Raw genomic sequence first — 13,427 nt, 5'->3', positions numbered from 1 at the left:
AGTGACTACCAAGGCCTACGGTGATGTCACCGTGGTGCCACTCTCGTACTTGTTTCATACTACGCAGCAGCAGATGGAAAACTATAGCACAGGAGAAAGTCAATTTGAAATATTTAATCCAATTAACGAAGCTTCTACTTGGTGTCGGATCGTCTAGGCCACAGGGACTAGTTGGGCAGCCAACCAGCAGATTGAGGGGGGTGTTGTGGGTTGTGTCTGCTGTGACATGGCCAAGGTTCATGGCTTGAACCCAGCGGTCACCCTGGTTAACACTGCGGGCTCATTAACCAAAAGGACTGCGGTGCCATTGGCTTCACAGTGGATGTTCAAGGTTCCCGCAATAATTCTTCGAAAATGAGAAGGCCATGTGTGGGCTGTCGTCAGTCAGAATTTGGAGTGTTAAAATAAAATAAAAAAATTACCTGCAAATTACTTCATTGGGAAAAGCAACATGGTACCACTGCCCTCTAAGTGGCAGACCCCACCAACGTCGAGGGCCTCGAGGGCAGGGATGTTCGACACTGAGATGTTATATAAGGCGCTTTGAGATGTTAAGGCATTGAAGCAAGTGCCCTGTGCATGCAAATCCCTCATCCTCATTGCACATCTGGGCTCCGCAAATGATTGCTCTGCTTTGCGAGGTCGCATTGGGGGTACACACATGGGGTGCATCTCGCAAGAGATGAGAGAAATACTGGAGATTGGTCGGAGAGCGATTCACAGCCCATAGTCAATCCACTGCTGGATGTTGGCCTCTCCACGCCCGTGTCTGTCGTGGGAGTTATTTTGAGCGTGCTCCGTCAAGCTGCTCCGTAGGGAGTTATTCCAAACAGAAATTATTTTGGGGAAAGATGCGGACGTACATTTCAACACGCAATGCATGTGACAAAGCCGCCCAGAACGCGCCAGATCGTGTCGGCGCTTGGATGGGCGACCGCCATGCAGCAACAACAGCCGATATCGCCTGCGGGGCCACGCACTTGGGCAGCAGAAGGGAGTGCAGGGAAAATAATAATTGTTGTGCTGTACTTCTATCCTTCCGTGTCTATGCTCCCTAAACTCATCGACCCGACCTGACCAGCGTGGTGAGGTTGTGGTCACATATCCCCCACGATTCGCACGGTGTGGGCCTGCCCTCATCCAGCAGTGGATTGACAGTTCGGTCCGTACCTACTGCAAAATACCGTAGACAATGCTTAAAGCCAGTCCATCATTAGACTTAGTTTCCGCTTACAAGATAAATTATCCCGACGAAGGTCGCAGAGCGTGTGCATTAGATGTGCGTGTTAGGGAGGTGTCTGGGTGAGTCGGTGGGGGGGGGGGGTCTCAATGGCTCCGTCAAAACATGGAGACATCGATCTCACCGCTGGGAACCTGGGTTCGATCTCGGGTTTAAGCGGCCCGCGATTAAAGCGTCACATCAAGCGCCAGCGCGTTGGTGGTCTTGGCCTGGTCACCAATGACTGCACGCAAAAAAATCCGAAACTTGACAATTGGTTTGTCACTTAATTTGGATATCCTTTACAGGCCATGTCATGAGGTGTAGTAACTCGAACGGAGGGCGATATAAAAGGAGCATGACGACTCGATGATTAATACCGATCCTCAAATTGACGATGGATGCGTCTATCCACGTAAGAATCAAGGCGTTTAGATTCCCGCATGTGGCACGTGATGGTTTTCACATGAACCCTCCAAGGGCAACGACCAATGGCGATGCTAAGAGAGGGAGGGTTCTTGCCTATAAATATCTGCCAATTCACCAGCGTTGATCTCAGAGCAAGCCTGACTGCTGATTCCAGACATTGACTGTTGAACGCAGAGTTTGCTTGCATGAAAGCAATGCTGGTGAAAAAAATTAGTTCCAGAATGCTGTGTGCCTGTTGGGGGATATATATATATATTTATGTAGAGGGACAGATATTAGAGGCTTTTAATTCTTCTGAATAGTGGGAACTCATCAACTCACTATACCCTGCGGGTGAGTCTTTACATCCGTAGAGTGCAACTACACCTCACGTCAAAGAATGGCCACAGAAGATGATGTCAAAGAACTACTTCTGAGCCGACTGCAGTATCCTCTTATCGACAATAGGGCCACATGTCTTACAACCTGTGCAAAAAAGCATTTGTTGCGTGTTACTAAAACCACGGTTTGTGATTCTCAGAGCTAGAGTAAGCCACATTACATGACAAACAAAATGTAATGTTATAGGTTTTTGTGCTATAATTGGGGATTGGACCTAGACCATATCCTCACGCCACTTCAGATTCCATGTATCTGGCTCAGAGGTCAGAGAGCTGAGTTGGCACCACTGAGAATCTTGGAATCGAATCCAGGCTTCATGGCACTGGGTTCTCAAGGGGAGTGAGCTGATGGTCACAAGTTACAGCAGAAAACAAAAACCCCATCACATTAAATTCGGCCGTGCACTCAATTTGACTAAAGTCCAACTCGGAGAATGGAAAATGTCGGTTTGTGACACTACAAAAATTGCTTTGTGTGGCAGGGGCGGCTGGGAAAGCGATGCCCTTTACTGTGGGGATCAGAGGTCACTTGAAGCAGGGACATCAGAGGTAGCTGCACTTCTGCGGGCTGTTCTCTAACACAAAGGGCCGCCGTGCTCTGCGAGTGATGCCAAATGGATTATTTGTCTCATGACATGACACTGCCAGGGAATACATTTGGGAATTAAAAAAAAAAGATTTTTTGTTTAGTTTTTGTTTTAAAGAACCCAGATTAAATCGCGGGTGGCTGAAACCCAGACTCCAAATCCGGGATGTTGGCGGTGCGGACGCGACGTGTCTCCGAGCCGGTACCAGCTGTCCCACCCGGCCGGGCTGCCTGCATCTCTCGCGTGGGGTCAGCACCACGGCTCGAGGCCGCACAGAGCGGAGGCGGCGGGCCGGGCCCCCCTGCCTCCGCCCTCCCCACCCCCGATCCCCCCGCCGGCACTCACTGCAGGCCGGCCAGATGGGTGACGGGCGGCAGGTGAACCAGGAACTCGTCGTACTTCTCCACAAAGAGGCGCAGGCGGTTGGAGTAGGAGGCCTCCTGGTAAGGCTGCCCACAGCTCTTGAGGTACGAGGACACGAGCGGTTTAATCTGCATGCACAGAACCAAGGCACAAGCGCTGTTAACGAGCGCCTATTAAAGTCAGAAAGACACCACAACGGGTTACGTATTATGCAATACAATACACAACTCAAAATAACCAATAATCATTAGCATCTTTGTGGGACCCACATTTGCGTCCTTGCTGATAACATCTGGCAGTTCACCACTATTGATTCAAGCAAGTCTGAAGTGCGTCGAAACTGGTCTCGAGTTTGCTGAGAATGAATGAACGCTGCTGAAATTATACACTTCCAGAAGTCTGCGGGGTTAACGATGGGTTATGTAAAATATACTTTTTTATATGAAGAGACAGATACGTGAAGGAGACACGAACACTATTTTGTTTGGGGCACATTGCTACGTTACGGTTCATTGTTAGGTTCAGGTATCCAAAGGCACCCCCGGCCAGCCCTCGTCAGTGCGACCAGGGCTCAATGAGGACTGCCGAGGGCTCGCGGCCTTCATGGGCGGCACCTGTAGGCACATGTGGTCGGAGAGCGCGGGGAAGAGGTGATGCTCCACGTGGCAGCTGATGAGCGAGTGCCCGAAGCACACGTCCAGCACGGGCACACGGTGCAGGTTCAGCACGCCGTGCGCCATCTGCACCAGCCGGCGCGGGCAGCTGTCGCGAGCGAACATCGCCAGCCCCAGGTGCTGCGCGACGGCACGCAGGGGGGACGTCACGGGGACGTCACGGGGACGTCACGGGGACGTCACGGGGACAGAAATGACAGTTATGGGGAAAATACGGGGAGTTGCAGGGAACTGCAGGGACATCACGGAGAGTTACGGGAAGGTCACGGGGAGTTACGGGAAGATCACGATGATTTATGGACATTACGCAGAGCGGGAGGAGCAGGAGGCGGCTGCGTGAGTCTCACCTGGAAGACGTTGACGTGGATGTAGGGGATGGCGAAGGCCGCCCGGCTCGTGTACATGCACGCTGCCGCCGTGGCCGCCGAGCTGAAGCCGCACGCAAAGCGCAGCCAGCAGAAGTGAGCGCCCAGCCCCAGCGCGCACAGCGCCAGCGTTCGCACCGACGAGCACCACGACGACGCCGGCCGCTTCAGCAGCAGCCCTGGGGGGGGGAGCCAGAGGGGGACGGAGTGGGGGGAGACGGAGTAGGGGGGGGTAGACGGAGGTGGGGGGGGGGGAGGGGGACAGAAGGGGGGGTGACAGGGATGGAGGGGGAGACGCGGTGGCTTGGCCCAGCTGCAAGTCGTTTGCCACTCGTTGCAGAGGTTCACGACGGTCGGCATCCGTAAGGAGGCCCCGGTTATTACTGCCGGTGCATCAACACCATCACCAGTGGAACTGTGCTTCACAGCGGACGTGAAGATCTAGGGATGTCATTTGGAACGAGTGGTAGGCCACTGCGTGCTGGTGAAAAATTCTACAATGTACACCGCAAAAAACTCACTTGTGATTATGCGCGGCAGCGATCATCGCCCCCTCCTGGCAGACTAAAGCCAACTACTAGTCGGCCGAGTAAAATTTTATTTTCTATTCTTTTTAAAACATGTACATATTTATAAAAAATTTAAAGTTGTGCATTCTGAAATATATATAAAACTGTTTGTTGTTAAGAGTGACGAGTCAAGACGTGTATAAAAATGCGTGCTCTCCTGTTTCCTGGGTGAGAAGTAGTGGAGCTTTGTCCTTGCCAAATCCTTGCCAGGCCCGACTCAAAAACTCACGAAACATTTCCAACAATTTGTGTTTCAGGGTTTTTAAAATATGGTAAATCATCAGCAAATCTGAGGTGGTTAACAACTTCTCCATGAATTCAAATATTTTTCAAATGGGATACAAACACCGATGTGATAAAACGTGCCTAGAATTTACTCCGTCAAATTATTTGAGATAACATTTTTATATTGAATACGAGATATACGTGTGTGGTTGGGCAGGACTTTGTTTAAATTTACGACTTGTTGTTGAAATAACTGAAGTGTACATAACCCCAAAGGCAAATGCACGGCAGGTGCAAAGAACGCTTACCCGAAACATCTGAAAGGTTTATTGGGGCCTCTGACAACAAGGGGAAAACCCAGCCAGGATAAAGCCTTTGTGAAACCAGGACTGTCCCAGCCACACCAGGACTGGCCCAGCCAAATCAGGCCAACGGTAATAACGATAACAGTTCACGCCCCCCCTCCAGCGTGCCGTGCCGTACCCAGCGTCACGGCCGGGGTGATGAAAGGCAGGGCGAGCGGCGCGAGAAACAGGTAGACAAAGCGCGGCAGGAAGGGGGCACGCCACGTGGAGGAGTCGCCCAGGCCCAGCACGTTGGTGTAGGCGTGGTGCACCTTCACGTGCTCCTCCACCGCCACGTCCGCCGGGAAGCAGCCGCACACCTCGCACGCACGCACACACACACGCACACCACGGGGTACTCACTCACATCTGTAAGTGACCTGGTTGGAGACCCCGGGACGTCTGTGTCATTGTGGCATTGTGACGGGTGTGTGTGTGTGTGTATATAAGGGGAGTGGTGGCGCAGTGGGTAGCCGCATTGCGCTACTAATGCGGCACCCCAGTTCGTTTCCTGCTCAAGGCCAACACCAGTGGCGATAATCTGAACCGGTCCTGAGGCTCCCCTATGTCGACTCAGCCCTAAATGTACCTGGTGCAGTGTGTAAATATTCCCACTAGGGAGACTAAGACAGCCGGATGTGGTGCTGGCCATACAACCCCACGTGTTGTGTTCGCTAACAGCACTTGCCCCAAAAGTCCATTAAGGCTATAAGGCGGATCGTTGTCTCTGCCGTATGTATTGGTATTACATTGCATGTGTGTCAACAAGTATATGCCTGGTTGTCCTTATGTCTATTTGTTCTCTTATTTGATTGTCTATCTATCTATCTGGGCATCTATCTGGCTGTCCATCTGTCTGTCTGTCTATCTGATGAATGTGTCTGCCATTCATCTATCTGCGTGTCTGGTTGTCTTTTAATCTGTACGTCTCTGTGCCACCATCTGTCCATCTGTTTGCCAGTGTGCCTGTCTGTCCATATATATGTGTGTGTGTGTGCCTGACTGTCCACCTGTCCATCCATCTGTCTGTGTGCTCGAAAGTCTACCGGTCACTCAATCTCATCAGTCTTCCTTTCCGCCTGGATTTCTCTAAGTGTACGCTAACAATCCTAAATATATCCCAGTACAGCCGAGGCAGCTGGTGGCATTCCATGGCTTCCAAAAATAATACCATTCACATCGTTCATTCACCCGGCCTCAAGACTGTCTCAGGAGGGTGCTGCATTGGGATGGTTGGCTAACCGTGGTGGCCAAGGTAACACGGCGCTTCGGGATCTGAGGGTTGATGGATCACAAAGAACTTCTAGTAAACTCACAATCCCACTGGGGCTGTGAGATGACCAGGGCATGGCGGTACAGCAAGTGGGTGAGTGAACCTGTCGGGACAAATCTTGATTGCTGTCTCCTCTGGTGCATGGCGGAGTTTCTTCAGGTGCTCTGTCTTACCACCTATCCCACCTTCAAAAAAATAATTGGCCACACATGCCGATGTAGGACACTCCTGCAAATAGTTTTGAGAATCTATAAAATATATGAGTGTTATTGGTAAAAAAATAAATCTGAGCTATCACACTCCAGACCAAATCACGCGGAATGTGCCCAATCGTAGCAGGTCTTTAAGCTAAGTGAAGTTAAGCCTGGACAGCGCTGCACCGCGTACAAGAAGCGGTGCCAGCCGCCACGTGGGTGCAATTTGCAAACAACACGGGGCCTCAGTTAGCCACATCGGTACACCCACGCGTGGCCACAAAGTGATAGCGCTCGGACTCCTGCCAAAGCCATAAAGGAGCGGTGTTCATTCACGATGACGCTGCAGAGCGCCTGCGCGCAAGCGGACTCGCTGCCAGATTCCCGTGTGCCGGTGGGGCGGTGCCACGCGCCACCCTTGCCACACCTCCACCAGATTGTGGGGCTCCGATCCCGATGGTTTGCGTAAGAGGTCGGGTAACAGCCCGTTGGACGGAAACGTGCGTGCGGGCCAGAAATTACAGTCTGTTCTGCTTTAACGCGGTAGTTGTGTTCCTGAAGAATACCGCATTGCGGAAAAATCGCGTTATAATAAATAATATAGGGGGTAAAGCACAGTCCGTGATAACACGTGAGATGCGTACGCAGGCTGAACAATGACTAAGGCGTGTGTATGAGGCTGATTGTGCGGTTGAGTCCGAGTACGTGGTTGATCGTATGCAGTCGAGTTCACCGGGTTTGGCTGAATCGCGATGCGATGCATCGCATACAACCGCTTATTCATATCCACGCGATGTGGTTCCGTCCACTCAATCGTGTTATCTCCAATTGGTATCCGCGTTATGTAAAAAATGTATTCCCTCATACATTTATCGCGTTATATACAATTCGCGTTATGAAAACACCGAGCAGCGTTATCGGGGAACGGACTGTACGCGGATATAGTTTTGACCAGGGAGAGACCGGGGTGAGTGGCGTTCGCACGAATTGAGTGTCGTAAGGACGACAGCAACAACGTAAAACAACTCACAGAGCCCTTGAGGTGCAAGGCAGCAGCAGGAGGCAGCGATGCCTATACTGTACTGATGATTTCTAACACTGGCGAAACTGGTATTATACAGCTGTCTTGGTTATCCTGCTACTGCTGCTGTCGTCTAAAATAATTATGGCCAAAGTGTGAATTCTTTGAGTGGGTGTCCTGAAGCAAGGCTGTGTGCAACGTGCGCACGGTGTGGTGATGGCACGCGACATGCAAGGCATTATGGGCGCACTGATCTTTTGATCACAGACAAACCTTTTGCCGTCCATAAATCACCTTGGCGTGTTAGTATTTGTATCTCATAATAATAATAACAACACATTTACATTGAGAAGCACATTTAAACGTGCCGTGCATCACGTAAATAGCTAAATGGTTGGCCAAGGGGAGGATTCACGATCAAGCATCGGAGCTAATTGTTAAAACCGAAAACGAGAGAAACGCGTGTTGAGCTGGAGTTTAACCCACTCTGCTGCTGCTGCCACGTGGCCAATCGTTGTGTGGTTGATTGTGCGTGCGGTGGATCGTGTATGCGATGATTGTGTATGCGGTAGATGACGTGTGCGATTGCGTGTGCGAATTAATTGATTGTGTGTGTGCGGTTGACCGCGTGTGTGATTGCAGTTGATAACATGAGCAGTTGAGGTTTGAGTTGGTGACACGCCTGACAGACCGTGTGTGAGGATAATAGTGTGGTCGAGTGCATGGTTGATAGTGTCCAGTTGATTTACCGGGTGTGTGGCTGAATTGATTGCATGTGCGGGGAGTTGTGTGCAAAGTTAAGTTCGTCACACGTGGGTGATTGTGTGGTCGATTGCAAGGCAGAGTCTGTGGTTGATCGTCCATGTGGTTGTCTATGTGCTTGTCCCTGTGTGTGGTTGATCGTCATCTGTAGTCAATCATACAAACGATCGACTGAAGCGCAATCAGCTACCACATCAGCAGTGAACAGCTCCTGCTGCTGCAAGGTAAATATCGATTGCTCATCTGGACCACATGACACACCTGCCAACTTCCAACAACAACAGCCCCCGCCATTCACCACTTAGTGGCAGTCACCTCACCACAGCACCTGTGCCAGGCCAGATTCACTTTGAGGCTGTCACGTCAAGTGTGGAAGGCTCGCTGGAAAGAGGTCACGGGGACCGGCTAGGGTCTTATGGATTTACTGACCGAGATGACTGTCCGATGCAGCACCTGTGCAGCCTACTGTGCCAACTCGCTACATTTTAACAGCCCGGCGCTCCGATCGTTGTTGTGAGTGTCGCTACTCCACCCTCCGTTGTTGCTGGAGGGCCGCTGCCTCCAACTGCCCAGTAGCGTCCTTCACGAGCTTCCTCCACAGAGGCCGAGTTTTACACTACTGGTACCAGTCATCGGCAAGTCCACTTCGCTCCACATCCTCCTGTACCGCATCAAAATCGTCTCTTTTTCAGCCTGTGCCACGTCCGTTTAGCCCCCTCTATGCAGCCAAACAGAAGCTGCTCGGCTGCTGCCACCACACACACACGTTGCGTGCGCTCACCTCGATGAAGAAGAGGCACCACACTCGGCTCCAGAGGCGCGAGTCGGCGAGGGAGTTGTGGCTGGCGAGGTGCGTGGCCTTCACCGTGAAGAGCGCGTGCGTCACTGCCAGGCACCCGCAGCCCAGCAGCAGCGCCGCCAAGCTGTCCAGCGACACCAGCACGAGGCCTGCGGGAGAGGCCACCCCGTCACTCGCACACAGAACTCTCTCGCTGTGGTCATGAGTATATGTGTCTCACTGCTCCTATCGGTATCCCTCTCTCACTATAACTGTGGCTACTAGGCATGTGATATCTACTCCGGTCAAGCAGCGACACAAACAATATTCAGTAAGAAAATGAACACAGGTATTGCCCTTATGTATGGCTCGATGAATAGCAACTTATATGTCCGTGTCCAGGTGAGTTAGCCAATTAATGTCTTCAGTTAATTGTGCGGTGGATTACTTCAATACATCTGTTGAAATTTGAAGAATTCACAATGGTTCACTGCTGTGTAGTCTCAAATAGAGTCACGTAGACTCGCAGGGAGATTCAAAAACTTAGAGAAAGCGTTGACTCACAGAGAGCTGGACAGTGGTTCACTACTGTGTGGTCGATGGTCTAGTTGGCATTTCTGCATCGCACAAACAGATGCCTTACAAACACAAAGCGTATGAATACCCAACGTGTTGTGACAACTTTGTTGTTGTATGTGCTTTTTGCTTTGGTGACATTTCTTAATTTGTTTATTCGTTTTTTTATTTTGCTTGGCAGTAGTAGTAGGGTTTGCATTTGCTTGGTAGTAGTGGCTCTATATGCGATTTGGCCCTGACATATATAATTCATGAACAGCATTGTGGGATGCTATTGGCATGAATGACGCTATATAAAAAGTATTATTATCACCATGTAACAGATGCCTCACTAATACAAAACACATTGGCACACAACGTTTGACAGATGCCTGACTACCGCGTGGACATGTGATCTCTCTCCCTCTGTGCACTGTGGCTTTAGTAACCGAGTGGGGAGGTAGTCTTGAATGGCGAGCGCCCATATACCAGCCAGTGGGCGTCACGGTGGCGAAACGTTAACTACCTCGCCTGGTATGCAGGAGGTCGTGGGTTCGATGCCGACCCTGACGCCTGCTGCTGTATAAAATAACTTGAGAACATGGCTGGGGTAGAGGAGGGGAACGAGGTTAGGCAGAGCCTTGGGGGTCACATCACTGGGAGATTCATCACGAACTGAGCTCTGAATCATCATCTTGATTTGTACTGGAAGAGTCCAATGAGCCATAAAGCTCCTTTTCACAGATGTCCAGTTGGAAGGGTCAGCAAGTTACAAACAATACAAAACACACGACAGGAGTGCAAAATAGAGAAAGAGCTAAGCAAGTCACAAAAAATATAAACAAAATAAACAAGTATTTAAGTCTGAGTTCCCGGGGAAGCTCCCAGAATGTGAGGCGAAATGTCGGATATGGTGACAAATGGGCGAGCCGGTATAAAAGCCATGTGCCGATACTGGGGCTGTGCGTGTAACGAGTGGACGATGAAGAACACTCAAAATGTAGAGAACATGTTCCATGAATCTAAATGAATTGGGACCACACCTGAAAATTGTGCGGAGTAAATGAATTATCCATCTGAACAAAGAAAATAATTGGACCAGGTGGTTTGGGCTGATGCCAGGTGCAGACCGCTGAGCAGGCACTAAAACTAAACTATAAACTTTTTATTTGACCAGGTAAGGCTCACTGAGCAATGTAGCTATTTATTCATAAGTGACCTGGCTATCACAAATGATAGCTCCAAAAAGTGGCTTATCTTGGGTAAGTTTATAGCAGCCAAATACTCTAAACGCATGACGTTGATTCTAAATGTGGAGGTAAAAACCGATGGGTCTGGAGAAAAATCCACGCGACCATGGAGAGACACCGTAGACTCCAAATATAGAGCACGCGTCAGGGTCGGGATCGGGATCGAACTCACGACCTCCTGTGAGATGATAGCCACAGCCAGAGGACCCTGACAATTCGCTGTGGCATCGCTGAAATCGCCGAGGCAGTTCTCAATCGTTGACGGTGTCGCTGGTTATGCGAGGACTTTAACTGTGGCTCTGACGTGGCGGAAGAAGAAGAGGGAGACGATGCTGACGAGCCAAGCCAGCGAGGACAAAGTGGTGCCACTCTCGCATCCGTTACGAAATACGAACGGCACGGATGAAAGGTGACTCATGCAGTGGGTAATCTGACACGAGACACAATTACCCCCAATAATAAAGTCATGAATGTCCGGACAGGTGCTGTATATACGTACATACAAACACAAAGACCCCCGTAAAGCCTAAACAGATTGTAAGGAGCAAGTGTTGTTAGCGAGTAGCACCTATGAAAGACGGAACGACACACATGAGGGTAGTTGGCTGGCATCAGGCATAGGCCGCCTTTGTCACCCCAGTGGCGATGTTCACACACTGTACCAGGTACTCATTTGAGGCTGAATCGACCTCGGGGATGTTGGTCGCTGGGTTCGTAGCGTAGCGCGCTAACCATTACACTACCGCTCCCAGATATGTAAACCGACACTAAGACAGACCGATGCAGCAATAAGGTCAGGTGTTGAGAGCAACAGGTTTAACCAACCACATTACATGGTCAATTAAAATACGTGAAGATGCATGGGATTAGCCAACGGCAGATTACACAGCAAAGCTCACCGTAACGCCTGCAAGCATCACCATTCTGACTATTTTCTATTTCCTGCATTCTGTGGATAATAAGAGACACGTATATATCCACTCCATATATATCCCTGAAAGAAGACGCAGGCGAGCTAAGTCTTGTAAGGGCTGTTTTATTTGCCGTAAACTCGCGCAGTGAGGAGCACACGCAGTGTTCAGGGAGCTACTCCAACCAAGGGCTCCGAGCTCTCCTCGCGAGCCCTTCCTATCCTCTTCCTGGGCCTTCTCTCTCAACCCTTCTCCTCTCCTACACCAATTGCTTTCGTTTCCCATAAAGGCTCTCCCCCATCAGATCCTCTCAATTACGTCTCACTTTTTCGAGGGCTTTTCTAAATAAATATCTGCACCAATACAATTCGAGTGTTTCACACCCCCCCCCCAATCATATTGCGTGCTAGACACGTCCACCGCTCCATGTGACAGCTTGACAATGGGAAGTCAGCGCCTTACCTTAACCCGACTAGGACATGAGGCTCGGGGGGTGTTGTTTATTATTTTATTCATAGGGTTCACCGTACGTGTGTAATGACAGGGTGACACCTGTCTGCCTGGAGTGGTAATTGAGGTTATGGATGCACTACGTAACGCCTTATTATAAGGGGGGCGTATCTGGGGTAAAGGTGAAAGGCGGAGTCAGTCGAGAAGCTCCAGGAACCGGCTCGAGGGTTCTGGAAGGGGGCGTGACCATGACCAGAGGTGCAGCTTGGCCGCGCCGGGGCAGATATAAGGGGGACCGAACCAGAGGTTCGGTGCTGTTTGGAGTCCTGGGTCCTGGCTGCGTCGCTGCCCGTCGTCATTTCTTCGTTCTCCGACCACGTGGCTACTTTACCAAGTGTTGTATACTTGGATGACTACGGAATAACCTATTGCTACGGCAGCTGATGTATTGCGGTGTTTAGGAGATGTTAACTACCTCGCCTGGTATACAGGAGGTCGTAGGTTATATCCAGACCCTGACGCCTCCTGTATATTTGTAGTTTGTGTGTCTCTCTCCCCGTGGTCACGTGGATTTTTCTCCGGGCCCTCCAGTTTTTCACTCCACATTTAAAATCAACGTGCGTTTTAGAGTATCTGGCTGCTATACATTTACACGGATAAGCCACTTCGTTGACTATCATTTATGGCCAGGTCGCTTCTGAAAAAAAAACTATATAGCTCAGTGGACCTTACCTGGTAAAATAAAAAGCTTAGTTTAAGTTTGTTTTAAAACGCTCCCCCAGAATTAAATGATATAACGCACTGCTCATCTCGCCACGCAAGCATACAAAGAGACGGGATAGCGGCTGACCGCTCCATTCACCCCGCCCGCCACTCACGGAGGCTCGCTGCTGGGACACCGCTCTGGCCGTCGGCACCACGGAAGAAGACCACGTGGGTGGGGGGCCAATGGGCCCGAGTGGGGGGAGCGGGGGGAGCGGTGGCAGGATTGGGGGGAGCGGGGGCAGGTGAAGAGGGAGGGGGGGCAGGTCAAGAGGGGGGGGGCAGGTCAAGAGGGGGGGGGCGGTGAAGAGGGGAG

The 13,427-nt window shown here is 50.7% G+C and overlaps 1 protein-coding gene across 1 annotated transcript in view; it reads right to left on the bottom strand.

Annotated features, from left to right (window-relative positions):
- Positions 1-1,015: 1,015 nt before the first annotated feature.
- LOC133358790 (fatty acid desaturase 6-like) overlaps positions 1,016-13,427 on the bottom strand; it is a 23,958-nt gene continuing 11,546 nt past the window's right edge. Inside the window, exons 3-7 of the mRNA XM_061577239.1 lie at positions 9,187-9,397; positions 5,295-5,475; positions 4,000-4,196; positions 3,593-3,772; positions 1,016-3,106 (exon numbers count right to left, since the gene is read on the bottom strand). Coding sequence (XP_061433223.1) covers positions 2,957-3,106; positions 3,593-3,772; positions 4,000-4,196; positions 5,295-5,475; positions 9,187-9,397 — 919 coding nt within the window. The 3' untranslated portion in view covers positions 1,016-2,956. The remainder of the gene's footprint in view (positions 3,107-3,592; positions 3,773-3,999; positions 4,197-5,294; positions 5,476-9,186; positions 9,398-13,427) is intronic.

This window comes from Lethenteron reissneri, chromosome 63 (assembly GCF_015708825.2).
Source record: "Lethenteron reissneri isolate LAM-NWPU_2019-01 chromosome 63, ASM1570882v1, whole genome shotgun sequence".
Taxonomy (NCBI): domain Eukaryota; kingdom Metazoa; phylum Chordata; class Hyperoartia; order Petromyzontiformes; family Petromyzontidae; genus Lethenteron; species Lethenteron reissneri.
This window is presented reverse-complemented; position numbering and strand designations above follow the sequence as displayed.